At 39.6% G+C, this 14,336-nt stretch overlaps 2 protein-coding genes across 2 annotated transcripts in view; both read right to left on the bottom strand.

Annotated features, from left to right (window-relative positions):
* The window catches only part of SHOC1 (shortage in chiasmata 1), a gene marked incomplete at its 5' end in the record, with an annotated part of 88,770 nt that overhangs the window by 51,207 nt on the left and 23,227 nt on the right, over positions 1–14,336 (bottom strand). Inside the window, 4 exons of the mRNA XM_082656743.1 lie at positions 3,713–3,952; positions 4,690–4,784; positions 12,675–12,783; positions 13,860–13,961. Of these exons, the coding sequence (XP_082512869.1) occupies positions 3,713–3,952; positions 4,690–4,784; positions 12,675–12,783; positions 13,860–13,961 (546 nt within the window). The remainder of the gene's footprint in view (positions 1–3,712; positions 3,953–4,689; positions 4,785–12,674; positions 12,784–13,859; positions 13,962–14,336) is intronic.
* Positions 7,157–8,782, bottom strand: LOC309824018 (heterogeneous nuclear ribonucleoprotein K-like). The gene is given in 3 exon segments (XM_082656744.1): positions 7,157–7,891; positions 7,894–8,263; positions 8,267–8,782. Coding segments are annotated over 3 exon segments (1,386 nt in total). The 5' UTR covers positions 8,657–8,782; the 3' UTR covers positions 7,157–7,265.

Below are 14,336 nucleotides of genomic sequence, written 5' to 3'. Positions count from 1 at the left end.
GAGATACTGGTATCGGAAACATTTTACTTTTCTCTTAACTATTATAAATATAAGACAAAAGTGCAAGAGTAATGCTAAATACCAACCAATACCTGGCCTCAATTTGTGAGTGCTGGGAACTACGGTGAACTGGAGGGTGCATGGTCTGTCTAAATGGTGAGCTACTACCAGCCCTAACCAGTTGTTGCCATGTGAGAATCTGAGTCTGATTTTTGGAATTTTAAAGACAATTTCAAAATACAGATCAGTTTCGTACAACCCTCCAAATTTTAAATGCTGGTAACTAATTAAAATACCATATGGGTCAACAGTATGTGGGCTGAACAGGATCTGAGTGCTACCAATTTGCAACCTCCAAGATATTTTCTAGAGATATTCTGGAGTGTTTAGTAGGTAAATAGGAACTGTTTACTATTTCACTTTTCTGATTATTTTCCTCTACTACTCTCTTTAACCACCCCTATCCTGACAACGTGGCCACGGGCTCCTGATAAAGTTATTGCTTTTTAAACTTCAGGATGAAACTTAGGGATTCATAATTCTACTAGATAACAAGATGAGTTATATGTTTCATTTTAACCTCAATATAGTTATATATCATAATAAAGATTATACATAATTTTATAGATTTAATACATTATTAAGGATATTGGAAGACTCCATAAAATCATCTTCTCTCTTTTCTTTGTCTCACAATCTGACCTCATCTCTTTTAAAATTCTTCTTCTACCATGGGTAACCATCTGGGTCTTAGGATAGACTGGTGTGCATTTGCTTGACATAGTCTGTTTATCTACCCTCTTTTCTACCACATCCAAAGCCCTCTGTCTTCTGTCTTTGAAACATCCCTTGATAACAATTCTCACCCCAATTCCTATCTCCTTAGAGCAGTCTTCCAACGTACACAATAATGTCTAAAATTCACTTCTTAAAAAAATTTTATTTACTTATTTTTTTATTTTTGGCTGCGTTGGGTCTTTGTTGCTGTGCGCGGGCTTTCTCTAGTTGAGGTGAGTGGGGGCTACTCTTCGTTGTGGTGCACGAGCTTCTCATTTTGGTGGCTTCTCTCGTTGTGAAGCACGGGCTCTAGGCACGTGGGCTTCAGTAGTTGTGGCATGTGGGCTCAGTAGTTGTGATGCACGGGCTTAGTTGCTCTGCGGCATGTGGGATCTTCCCAGACCAGGGCTCGAACCCGTGTCCCCTGCATTGGCAGGCGGATTCTTAACCACTGCACCACCAGGAAAGTCCCTAAAATTCACTTTTAAATATACTTATTTACTCTGTAATAAAATAAAAGTAAACTTCCCCAGCTCCTTTAAAAGCTAAATTTATTAACTATTGCACAAACTGATTTTAAAACAATACGTATTGAAAACAATACGTATTTAAAACAATACATATTTCAAAGAGGTATAATTGAGTCTAAGTATGTTCCATTTACTATAATGGCACACATAGCAATCAAAATAACTCAAAAGAGGAGGGGGAGTGGCCAAGATGGTGGAGCAGGAACACCCTGAGCTCACCTCCACCCATGGGCACACCAAAATTAGTACAACTATTTGCAGGGCAACTATTGATGAGAAAGACCTGAAGACTAGAAGAAAAAGATCTTCTACAACTAAAGATATAAAGAAGAAACCACAACGAGACAGAGAGGAGGGGTGGAGACAGAGTATAGTCGACACCCATACCCCCCCGCCGGGCGGGTGACCCACAAATGGGAGGATAATTACAGAGGTTAATTGCAGAGGTTCTCTCCAAAGAGTAAGGGGTCCGAGCCCCACATAGGCTTTCATGGCTGGGGTCATGCACCAGGAGGACGAGCCCCCAGAACATTTGACTTTGAAGACCACAAGGGCTTAATTTGGGGAGAGCAGGAGAGCTGTAGGAAAGAGTCTCCACTCTCAAAGGAGGCACACAAAATCTCACTCACCCTGAGACCCAGGGCAGAAGCAGTACTTTGAAAGGAGCCTGGATCAGACCCACCAGCTGATCTTGGAGAGATTTCCAAAAAGGCCAGCGGCAATTGGAGCTCACTGCGGGGACACAGAAATTGGCAGTAGCCATTTTTAGGGAGCTCATTCTGCCATGAGGATTCTGGTGATGGCAAGTGCCACTTTGGAATCCTCCCTCTAGCTTATTAGCACTGGGACTGGCCCCGCCCATCAGCCTGTCGACTAGTACTGGGATGCCTCAGGTCAACCAGCTAGCTGCGTGGGGACACAGCCCCACCCACCAGCAGGCACCCCTGAACCCCTAGCCACCCTGGGACCTGGTCCTGCCCACCAGAAGGCCCAGGACCCATTCCTGCCCACCAGTGGCTGGACAACAGCCCCAGAATCTCCTAGGCCTCAGCCCTGCCCACCAGCAGGCCAATACCAGCTATGACACCCCAGGACCCTGCAGCCAGAGACCCCAGCACCTGTCTCCACCTATCAGTGGGTGGGCACTAGCCCTGGATCCCTTGAGTCCCACTGCCACCCCCCAGTAGGCTAATGTCAGCTCTGGGACACCTTGGCCCCTCAGTCAGCCACCTCAGGGTCTGACCCCACCCACCAGCTGGCAGACATCAGCTTCAGGACACCCCAGGCCCCTGAAGTGTCAAAAACCAACCCCACCTACCAGCAGGCTGACACTAGATCTGTGACCCCCAGGTCTATAACCAGCCATCCTGGGACCTGGCTTTGCCCATGAGTGGGCCAGCAGTAGCCCCGGGGGCCCCCAGAGCTCCAGCCACCTTGTGACCCAGGCCCGCCCACTAGTAGCCCGCAGCCTCCACACAAGGGCAGGGCTTGGCAACCAACTGGACAAGGGGCCAGCCACGCCTATCAGACCACTCACATTAGTCAGTCTGCCACAACAGAAGTGCCTAGACAGCCCACATAAGAGGCACCCCTAGTGCATATAGCTCTGGTGGCCAGAGGGGAGTGTGCTGCTGGGACACATACGACATCTCCTACAAAAGACCACTTCTACAAGACTGGGAAACATACCCAACCTATCACGCATATAGAAATAAAAACTGTGAATCAGGCAAAATGAGGGGACAGAGGACTATGCTCCAAATGAAGGAACAAGATAAAACCCCAGAAGAAGAACTAAGTGAAGTGAAGATAAGCAATCTACCCAATAAAGAGTTCAAGGTAATAATCATAAATATGCTCAAAGAACTTGGGAGAACATAAAGTTCCTAGAAGAAGAAAAAAAATTAACTCAAAAGACATTTTTGTCTTCTTAAATTATACAAGTAAAAAACCCTTAATAAGTAAAATTTTTGGTAACAAAGGAAGATTTTCTATTGTTGAAGAGAGATTACTAGATATGATTGAACACTTAAAGCTCAGCTGTCAGGCTGAAAAATAACAGTGCTGGTTTGTATCTAGGCTGATGTAAACAGAAAATGGGCTAGAAATTAATCATTTATAAAAGAAAACAAAGACACTAATTGAAAATGGCTAGACATTTAAAGCTGAGACTACAGAATTTTAGGACAGAAAGAGATTTAATGATTAGCTAGTCAAACTTCCTCATTTTTTCAAGGAAGAAAATGAGGCTTAGTGAAGGTCGAAGTTATAAATTCTGGCGGAGCCAGAGCTATATTTAATGTTGGAATTTAGTTTTATTTTCCCAATAACCTAGCGGAAAGCCAGTATCTAACATCTCATTCTGAAAATGTTTACACAAGTGATATTTACTATTACATACTTACATTTTAATTGAAGCACATTGGTAGGCAAAAATGTCTCCAGTTTACTATCATCAGAAGATAGATTATGATACAGATATGTACTTAGATGTTCCAAAGTTTCTGTCATTATCAGATTTAGTCCTGCTTGTTTCCACCACTCTGCATTTTCAGGATTAACCACAAGGCTTTCTCCTTCAATAGAAAATATCTTTTTAAAATCTACAACTGAATATAGACTGTTGGGCTCTCCAGTTCTTGGCACTTAAAAAACCACAACAAACCAAAAAACAAATAGTGAGAAACAGTCCACAGGGCAAAAAAGATAAAAAAAACACAATAAACAGAACCACACTGGAAATTTCTTACAAAATAGATTTTTACAAATTAGAAAAAAACTAAAATAAAGTTATGTCTAGTATTTCATCTTCAAGATGCTAATATTTGTAAAAGTCCAAAATATTATAGCAATAGAAGTTACATAAAGGTTTATTTCAACTTACGGAAATATCATGAAGTTCAAATTATTCTACTATTTAGTAGGAGATGGAACTATTATTTTGTTTGACCATTTTAGTAATTACTAAATTAATACATTCGACAATATTTTGAAGAGTTAACGTAAGATTTATTAAATCAGAAATTCCAATTCATTATAATGAGCCTAAACAAGATGATATATTTTATCAGATTTTTATGATGACTATCATTTTAAATATTTTGACACAGAACCCTCTGCTTCATTACTTTTTAGCCTAAGTAGGGACACAGAATATTGTGTGGAGGAACTGAAGTAGCACAACTACTTAATATTATTAACTGCATTACAAGCCTCAACCCAAAATTAGGATTATAAATTTTGAAATCCTAATTTTGGAATGGTGCCTTTTATAATGACAGTATTTTCAATAATAATAATAATAATACTGACAATACATTTCTACTGATTGTACCTTTTATCTATACTTTCTATTTAGCATTCAAAATCAATTAACCTTTACCTCTAAACAAAAATGGATTCAAAGAGCTTCTGCAGCTTTCTGATTGCCACACCATACAGTATTTGTTAGCTGATTCTTCAGCAATAAGCAAACTACTGAAAAAGAAGAGTTAAAGTTTAATTTATTAATTATATTGTCTTTTTGCATAATAAAATTTCAAGAAAAGTATTTTTCTAAGTATTTTCTACACTCAAAAGCATGTCAAAAATGAACTCTATTTTAGGGCTTCCCTAGTGGCGCAGTGGTTAAGAATCCGCCTGCCAATGCAGGGGACACGGATTCCAGCCCTGGTCCGGGAAGATCCCACATGCCGCGGAGCAACTAAGTCCATATGCCACAACTACTGAGCCCACGCGCCACAACTACTGAAGCCTGCGTGCCTAGAGGCTGTGCTCCGCAACAAGAGAACCACCGCAATGAGAAGCCCACGCACCGCGATGAGGAGTAGCCCCCGCTCATCACAACCAGAGAAAGCCCACGTGCAGCAACAAAGACCCAATGCAGCCAAAAATAAAATAAATAAAATAAATAAATTTATTTTAAAAAAATGAACTCTATTTTATAAATGTGTAAACTGAAGTAGAGAGTTCCATAGACCAAACTTCAAATGCTTACTTCCTCCTACCCTAGGAAGGTTTGTCAGTTTGTCAGCTCCCTAACTGCTCCTGCTTTCCTGTAACTTACTTCTACTTCCTTCCATTTCCTTCAGTGGAAGCTGGAGCCAGAGGGGGCTGACTTGGGAGGGTTTTAGCATTTCCTTCCGTAAAACATGCTAGCACCAACACTATAAGCCACCCAAAATAAAAATGCGATTTACATAAAATTATCTTGCTTATCATACAAAATGGTAGCTTCAACACAAATTTTTATAAAATCGCTGTCCCCACCAAGTCCATTCTAAACAGAATTTCTGGAGCTTCTACTGGCTGAGGATCAGAACTATGAAAAAGTTCTGTCTGCTCTATCTTCTCAGGAAGTGACAGGTCCTAAAGTTTAGTTCAAGTCCTTCAGTCTTGTGTGTGAGTGAGTGATGTCTGTCTGTTTGTGTGTTTTGGGTGCTGAGGAGAGAAGGAAGTATGTACGACGAGCAGTGTAAATCAGTAAATACTGCTTATTAGTAGGTATGAAGTTATTAGCCTTGGTAGGGAAGAGACCATTAATTCACGAACCCTTTAATCTATGCCCCAAACCTCCCACTCCCTCCTAAGTGAGAATTGTATTTTGTTTCTCTGTTCATATGGAGCATACATGAGCATGCTAATTGTAGGTACTGCTAGTTAAATTGACAGTTCTGAGTAGTAGCAGACAACTAAGTCTTACGTCTAAACCATCCAATTTACCCACATAATCAAAAAATCTGGCATGTGGTGGCAATATTTGAGAATCTAGACAATTCTTCAACCTTACCAAGGTCTCTTTGACAACTAGACACCTCATATTGTAGGCGATTATTTTAAAGTGAAAGGAGGAGAAAATATTTAGGCAAGCCATGTTCAGCAGAAGACAATAATGTAGACAAATATTCTCATTCCTTTTTTTTTGGCTGCACTGCGTAGCATAAAGCTATCTTAGCTCTCCAACCAGGGATGGAATCCGTGCCCCCTGCAGTGGAAGCGTGGAGTCTTACCCACTGGACCGCCAGAGAAGTCCCTATTCTCATTCTTAATGGAGCTTTTTGAAGATATGTCTGAATTTGATATCTTCTTTGTTCATGTATAGAAATATATTCACGATTCAGTAATCAGTGTGGAAATAAAGACGTAATGCCACACAGACTTTTCTTTTTAGCACCATAAAATCTAGCATAGAGTTTTATATGTAGCAGGAACTCAGAATATTTGTTAACTGGGCATACCTCCAGCCAAAATGTTGTGTTCTGAAATAAAAGTAATTAGGGCCATAAAAGCAAATTAAGAGTATAATAACATTACATATTATTTTTCCTTTCTGTTTTTTTTTAAAACACTTTTTCTCTTTGTTTTTAGTTTCACAGTTGAGGTGTAAATCTATTTTTTAAATAGGGATTTTTAAGTTTTTGTATTCATGAACCAATGGAAACTATTTACATTTCGCCAGTGATGAGACAATTCCTTTAAGTTGTTTCAAATGGCCCTGGAACCTTTGGCTAATCTATTTATTTATTTTTTAGGTTCACTAAATTTATTTTAAAAATCATAAAACGTGTCTTACAAAAGAGCATTACATTCTGCACACTGCTCTGACTAGATGCCAGGGACATGTGGACTATTTCCTCCCTGTCCCACCCCGCAAATGTTACAGTGACCACAAAGCAAAGTGTTCGCAATAATTACATGGGGGGATTTTTTTTTAAACCACCACCAACAAGCAAAATTTAAAATTCACTCACTCTGCTGCTGTTTCAAAATTTCAGGGTTTTTGCACACCCTCCCCCACCCCCCATCCGTTTGTAACGAACTGAAACATTACATCTGGTGAACAGCAAAGATTTCACTACACCTCAAATGCAGAACACCTATGAAGCAGAGGAATGTTGGCTTTTTAAACAAAAGCAGATAAAAAAAAAGATGCAGGACTCCTTCAGTTCTTCACTAATCTTAGAAAAACTTTCCAGAATACTGCTTCACACTGTTCTGCAGCAAATACTGTGCATTCTGTATCTGGTCCTGTGTTCCTGTAATGGTAATGATCTGATCTTCGGACGCTTCTAAAGGCTCATCAATTTTGATCGAAGCTCCTGACTCATGACGGGTTTGTTTAATCCACTGACTACCTTTGCCAATAATAGATCCAGCCAGATCTTTGGGAACAGTTACTTGTGTAGTTATAATAGGTCCACCAAGATCACCATATGAGCCACGACCCCCAGCATAGGAATAATCACATCCAGAGCCACCTTGTGGTTCATAAGCCATCTGCCACTCTGATGGGCTCCATGTATCTACTGCAGAGTCCCAGGTTTCATCAGCACTGAAACCAACCATGCCATCATAACGGTCTCCAGGTCTCCCTCTTCTGTCATAGGCCATTAGATCTCCTTCTCCAGGTGGTGGTGGTGGAGGAAGAAGAAGATTCTGAGCTCTGCCACCACCCGGGCCCCCTCGTCCAGGAGGAGGTGGAGGAGGTCCTCGGCGAGGGCTCCTATCATCATCATCTCTTCTGGATGGAGGCATGGGATGCCCACACTGACCAGGAGGTATTCTGTCAAAACCACCTTTTCCCCACATGGGAAACCCACGGGACATCCACAGCGGTCATCAAACATCATTGTAAAACCATCATAATCATAGGTTTCATTGTAAAAATTGGGATCATAAGGCTGAGCACGTCCTTTGATGGGAGACTCTGATATAAGATCAAGGATGATCTTTATGCACTCTACAACCATATCAGGTTTTCCTCCAATAAGAACGACTCTGTCAGTGGAATGAGGACAACATTCCTGGAAAAGCTTGATTGTTGTCTGAGTGTTCTCTCGAAGTTCTTTGATTTTAGCACCTTTGACCTCAATAATTCCTCCAGCCAGACTCTGATGGATCAACAGTCTCAATTCGCAGTCAAAGTCACTTCCTTTATAGTGTTGGTAATTTAAGCATTACACAGCATCAGATTCGAGCGGGAGCTGGCTGGTTGCAGTGGGTGATGGCAACTGCAGGCCCTCTTCCAAGGTAGGGATGATTTTCTTCAGAATTTCTCCAATTGTTTCAATATCAGCACTGATACTCAATATGCGCTTGGGGCCAGTGCTGTCTGGGACTGAAACACTGGCATTGTAGTCTGTACGGAGAGCCTTAATATTCTTGCCTCCTTTTCCAATCACTTCCCCAGGATTCTTGCTCTGAAGCAGAATGCGTAATTCAACCCTCTCATCAGTGTTTCTAGATCTTTTAAAAGCTTGTTCATCTTCCATATCTTCAGCAGGGCGTTTACCAAATTCGCCATTGGTTCCGGTGTTGGGAAAGGTTTCCTCTGGCTGTTCAGTTTCCATTTTCTTGTATTAAAGGGACACAACAATCAGTTATTAAATATATCCTTGCAGGGCAGAAATGAAGTGTTCTGGGCGGGACCAACTGACACCCTAGTGCTGCAGTAGCCAGGCAAGGCTACTGTCCCTATGCCGTCCCTATGCTGCCTCAGCCGGTCACAGCTAGACAGAGAACGAGTGTAGGGTTTTAAGAAGCGTAACGCTTTGAACGAGTGTAACGCTTTGAACGAGTGTTAGAAGTCTTTTTGTTCGTTTCTTTTTATGGCTGAGTAATATTCCATTGTATATATATATGCCACATCTTCTTTATCCATTCATCTGTCAATGGACACATGTTGCTTCCATGTCCTGGCTATTGTAAATAGTGCTGCAATGAACATTGTGGTACATGACTCTCTTTTTTTTTTTAAACATCTTTATTGGAGTATGATTGCTTTACAATAGTGTGTTAGTTTCTGCTTTATAACAAAGTGAATCAGTTATACATATGTCCCCATATCCCTCCCTCCCACCCTCCCTATCCCACCCCTGTAGGTGGTCACAAAGCACCGAGCTGATCTCCCTGTGCTATGCGGCTGCTTCCCACTAGCTATCTATTTTACATTTGGTAGTGTATATATGTCCATGCCACTCTCTCACTTTGTCGCAGCTTACCCTTCCCCCTCCCCGTACCCTCAAGTCCATTCTCTAGTAGGTCTGCGTCCTTATTCTCATCTTGCCCCTAGGTTCTTCATGACCATTTTTTTTTTTTAGATTCCATATATATGTGTTAGCATACGGTATTTGTCTTTCTCTTTCTGACTTACTTCACTCTGTATGACAGACTCTAGGTCCATCCACCTCACTACAAATAACTCAATTTCGTTTTTTTTATGGCTGAGTAATATTCCATTGTATATATATGCCACATCTTCTTTATCCATTCATCTGTTGATGGACACTTAGGTTGCTTCCATGTCCTGGCCATTGTAAATAGACATGACTCTTTTTGAATTATGGTTTTCTCAGGGTATATGCCCAGTAGTGGGATTGCTGGGTCGTGTGGTAGTTCTATTTTTAGTTTTTTAAGGAACCTCCATAATGTTCTCCATAGTGGCTGTATCAATTTATATTCCCACCAACAGTGCAAGAGGGTTCCCTTTTCTCTACACATGTACATATATACACTACCAAATGTAAAACCGATAGCTAGTGGGAAGTGGCCGCATAGCACAGGGAGATCAGCTCGGTACTTTGTGACCACCTAGAGGGATGGGATAAGGAGGGTGGGAGTGAGGGAGAAGCAAGAGGGAAGAGATATGGGGATATATGTATATGTATAGCTGATTCACTTTGTTATAAAGCAGAAACTAACATCATTGTAAAGCAATTATACTCCAATGAAGATGTTAAAAAATAAAATAAAATAAAATAACACAGCTATTTAAAACACCAAAAAAAAGTCTTTTTGTTCTAACTTTGGCAAATCATAATACACAGATAAGACAAGTTTCATAAATTCTCATTAGATATTTGAATTATAACAATAAGTAGGTATATGACTTGTGTGATTAAAGAGTTTACTGCAGTTTAAGTAAATACTTTCAATATCAGATTGAAATTCAAGATTATACTAATTTCAGCTAGTTTTTGTTTCTAACTGCCAATCTGCCTTAACAGATGGATTAGGGTATATGGAGTAAAAACAAGAGTAAAAGAGCACACAAAAAAAGAAGTACATGTCCTGCAAATAAACGCCTTGCACCTTAACAAAGGGATTAAAAATATTTAAACCAATTATAGATAGTTTCTGTACTCATCCCATGCTATTTTTTTAGAGTTCATATCTGATATGGGCAGTTCTAGTTCATGGTAGAGTTCTGTATAGCACAAATTTACCCCCCAAAGGAAATACCTCTTTGCCAGAAGATGAAGATAATTGGGGCCCTCAAAGTCAGGCTCCTCCATCTTATGCTGTGACACCTTCCTGAGACCATTAATAGAAGCCTGAGCAGCTAGTGATGAGATGCTCCAGTTGCTTCCAGTAATCCAAGAGCATTCTCCTCTGGCAGATCAGCCAATCACAGCTAAGAACTCAAAACCCAGCACACAGTGTCCACTCTGGGAATAATTTATTAGAGACTTGGAGATGTTCCTGTAATTTTCCTTAAAATGTGTTATTTTAGGACATACTAAGTTCCAGGATTACAGTGGGGATAAAGGGGGTTGTACTGGTTATGTTCTTAGTTGTGTAACTAGCATAAGAAGTAGGGGAATGAGGTGACTTTATTCCAGGATGGCAGACTAATCTAAGATAAAAAACATTAAATTACAGGTATGCTGTATGGTATAAGATAGCAGTCAAAGCTATCTCAGACTCAGAGGACAAAGATGCTGGGCTATTAAGCTATGCAACTTTGGCTCAAACTAGAATACAATGATCTAACCCTGCAGTATAAATTCTGAGAAGATTACAGACCATCCTGGGCTGTACTGAACAGATTTGTGGCTCAGTATTTGGTTCTACGTATCTGGTTTCCCCAACACCAGTACCACATTGATACAGGTAAAGAAGGTCAGTGGATGTCCTCTGTTAGAGAGGGGATGTGATCTCTGGTACTCCTAGGGAAGTAAGTTGAAAGCCAAATCTATTGTTCAACCACTGAACACACTGCTCTGTTATCCTTGGCTCTTCCTGGTCAGAGAGGTATGACAAATCTTTTGGAAGACCCCAAAACAACCCTATGAGGTATGTACAATTATTATCCCAATATTACAGATAAGGAAACTGAGGCACAGGGCAATGAAGATCACAGAGAGTTAATGATACAGCCAGGCAATCTGGCTCTAGTTCAGGGCTCTTAACTACTTATTATGGGCTGAATTTGTCCTCTCCAAAATTCATATGTTGAAGCCCTAACTCTCTGTACCTTAGAATGACTGTATTTGGAGCTAGGGCCTTTAAAGAGGTAATTAAGTTAAAACGGGGTGATTAGGGTGGGCTCTAATCCAAATAACTGGTATCCTTTTAAGAAGAGGGGATTAGGACATTGACGTGCATGGAGGAAAGACCACATGAAGACAAAGGGAGGGGCTTCCCTGGTGGCGCAGTGGTTGAGAATCTGCCTGCCAATGCAGGGGACACGGGTTCAAGCCCTGGTCCGGGCAGATCCCACATGCTACGGAGCAACTAAGCCTGTGCGCCACAACTACTGAAGCCTGTGCGCCTAGAGCCCGTGCTCCACAAGAGAAGCCGCGATAGTGAGGCCCGCGCACCACAATGAAGAGTGGCCCCTGCTTGCTGCAACCTAGAGAAAGCCCTCGCACAGAAACGAAGACCCAACACAGCCAAAAATAAATAAATTAATTAATTAAAAAGCAAGTTTAAAAAAAAAAAAGACAAAGGGAGAAGACAGCTATCTACAAGCCAAGGAGAGAGGCCTCAGAAAGAATCCAATCCTGCTGATACCTTGATCTTGGACTTCCAGCCTCTAGACTGTGAAGAAACAAGTTTCTGTTGTTTAAGCCAGCCAGTCTATGGTATTTGTTATGGCAGCCCTAACAAACCTATATACTGCTACACTGTATTTCATGGTAGTGAGTGACAATAGAGGCAGTGTCATTGGTAAGCATCCACTGGCAATGTTCTAAGCAGATTATTTAAATTTTAAATTTAAAATTAAAATTTTTAAGTTGTTTATATTTAATGGTAATATATTCACATTCGAAATACTAAAAGTATAAAAGAGCCTAGCTTGATCACTTACTACCTCTTATATTGCCAGGTTACCCAGTTTCCTTCTGGGCTCAACCAACAGTACCTGATTTTTGTGTGCCCTTCTAAAGATATTCTATGCATATAAAAACAATTATGTACATATATATTCATATATTCCCTTCAGTTGCTTACTATGAACACCATTTAATCTCTTACATTCTTTTTCACAGAGCTATCTGGGAAATTGACTTTACATGGAGAGATTTAATTAAAGATTGCTTCTTCTGAATTGCAATTTGAGTTCTAGATTTAATCTTTACTTACATTTTACAAGCAGGAGAAGATGGAAATTTCTGAAGTTCTGCACATAATGAATTCACTGAAGAATGTTGGTTTGTTAGGTGTAGATGAGTTAATGGCATTTCTAACTCTACTAGAATATATAAAAATTAAAAAAATCATGTTACATAAACATTGAATAAAATTATGTATAATTCATAACTTTTTGTAAGCAACTATTATGTTTGATCATTGTGTTACAACAGAAATTTTCAATCAAAAGAAATTTGGGTTGTTTGAAACACAAAATAACAGTTTTAAATTTCCATCTATATAAAGGATTACACATATACCACATGGTGTCTCAACTATATACTAGTGATTTTTAAAAAATACATTGGCAACTAAACTTTATTGTTTATTATATAAGATAAATTCTAAGACTTTATGTGTAATAATGTTTTCAATTCTGACAACTTATGTTGTCAGTACTTAAGAGGTAGTACTATTTTTATCTCCATACTAAATACTGGTGATGTTAAACAAATAGTATTAATAGACAGTAATTTTTTACCTTACAAAGTATGGAGTCTAGGTGGCCTAGCACAGAGTTATATCTTTTATAGGGTGGGCTTGAAAAACTAATCCTCATTTATCATAAGTAGTCAGTGTGTTTCTGTCACTTTCATAAATAAAGCAGTATACTTCCAAATAGATGATTAACATGATCAGATATAAATGTAACTAAATAACAGCATCATCAACATAGTTAGGGAGCAATACAATCTGGCATTACACTGGAACAAGAGATGATTCTGAGATTCCAAATTTGGTAGGATAGTGATAGTAACAATAATGATGGGATTGCTTTGGGGATTAAAAAGTTAAATTTACAAAAGTATAACAAGGGTCAGCAAGACTGCTAATACTGAGGTAAAATATAAAGTTCTTTTTAACTGAGCTATAAAATTACAAGATTTCTATTTTTAATATTAATGCTATTTCCTCCATTCCTCTTCCTCAATCTTTGTAAATCTCCTCTTTTGATGCTAGGATGTTAATGATAGTAACAAATGTAAAGGGGTAGATAAAAGAACAACTTGGCTTGCAATAATCAAATTTTAAACATGAAAACTGTCTCATAGTAGACTTTATATGTGAATGTATTGTACTTTTACATCATATATAGGTATCCCCTGATAAGCTCCATGATTTATTCAAAATTTCTACCTGGTTCCTTGTACTCTGATTCACATTGGCTTTGAATGGCCAAAATTTCTGTGGAGCTGCATTTTATATCCTCAATGTAAATTCCATGCTTGATAGTAAGATCTGGGGAAAAAAAAAAAAAGGAAAAAGCCTACTACCAGCAAAAGTACTATGATATTAGTTTTTCTGTAGTCTTGTTCATTCTTCAGTGGCAATGATTCTGAGGAGTCATTTAGTACACCATCAGGGCCAAGTGAAGGCAGGGAGTGTAGCACCACAGTCATTCAGTACATTCACCTGTCCTTTTCCATTACCATGCATAGATTTGTGTCCTTCTAACAAGCCCATGGGCCACCTGCAGTTTTGAGCTCTGCTAGACTTTCAAGTTCTGGTATAAATTTGATCTATTTACTTAGGTTGGCTTTTCATTACCTTGCTTGACTTGTAGGCTCATCAGTAATCCCCTGATTTACTCTTGTCTGCAAGAATTCCTTCAAG

The sequence above is a fragment of the Grampus griseus genome (assembly GCF_964374135.1).
Source record: "Grampus griseus genome assembly, chromosome: 6".
NCBI lineage: Eukaryota > Metazoa > Chordata > Mammalia > Artiodactyla > Delphinidae > Grampus > Grampus griseus.
This window is presented reverse-complemented; position numbering and strand designations above follow the sequence as displayed.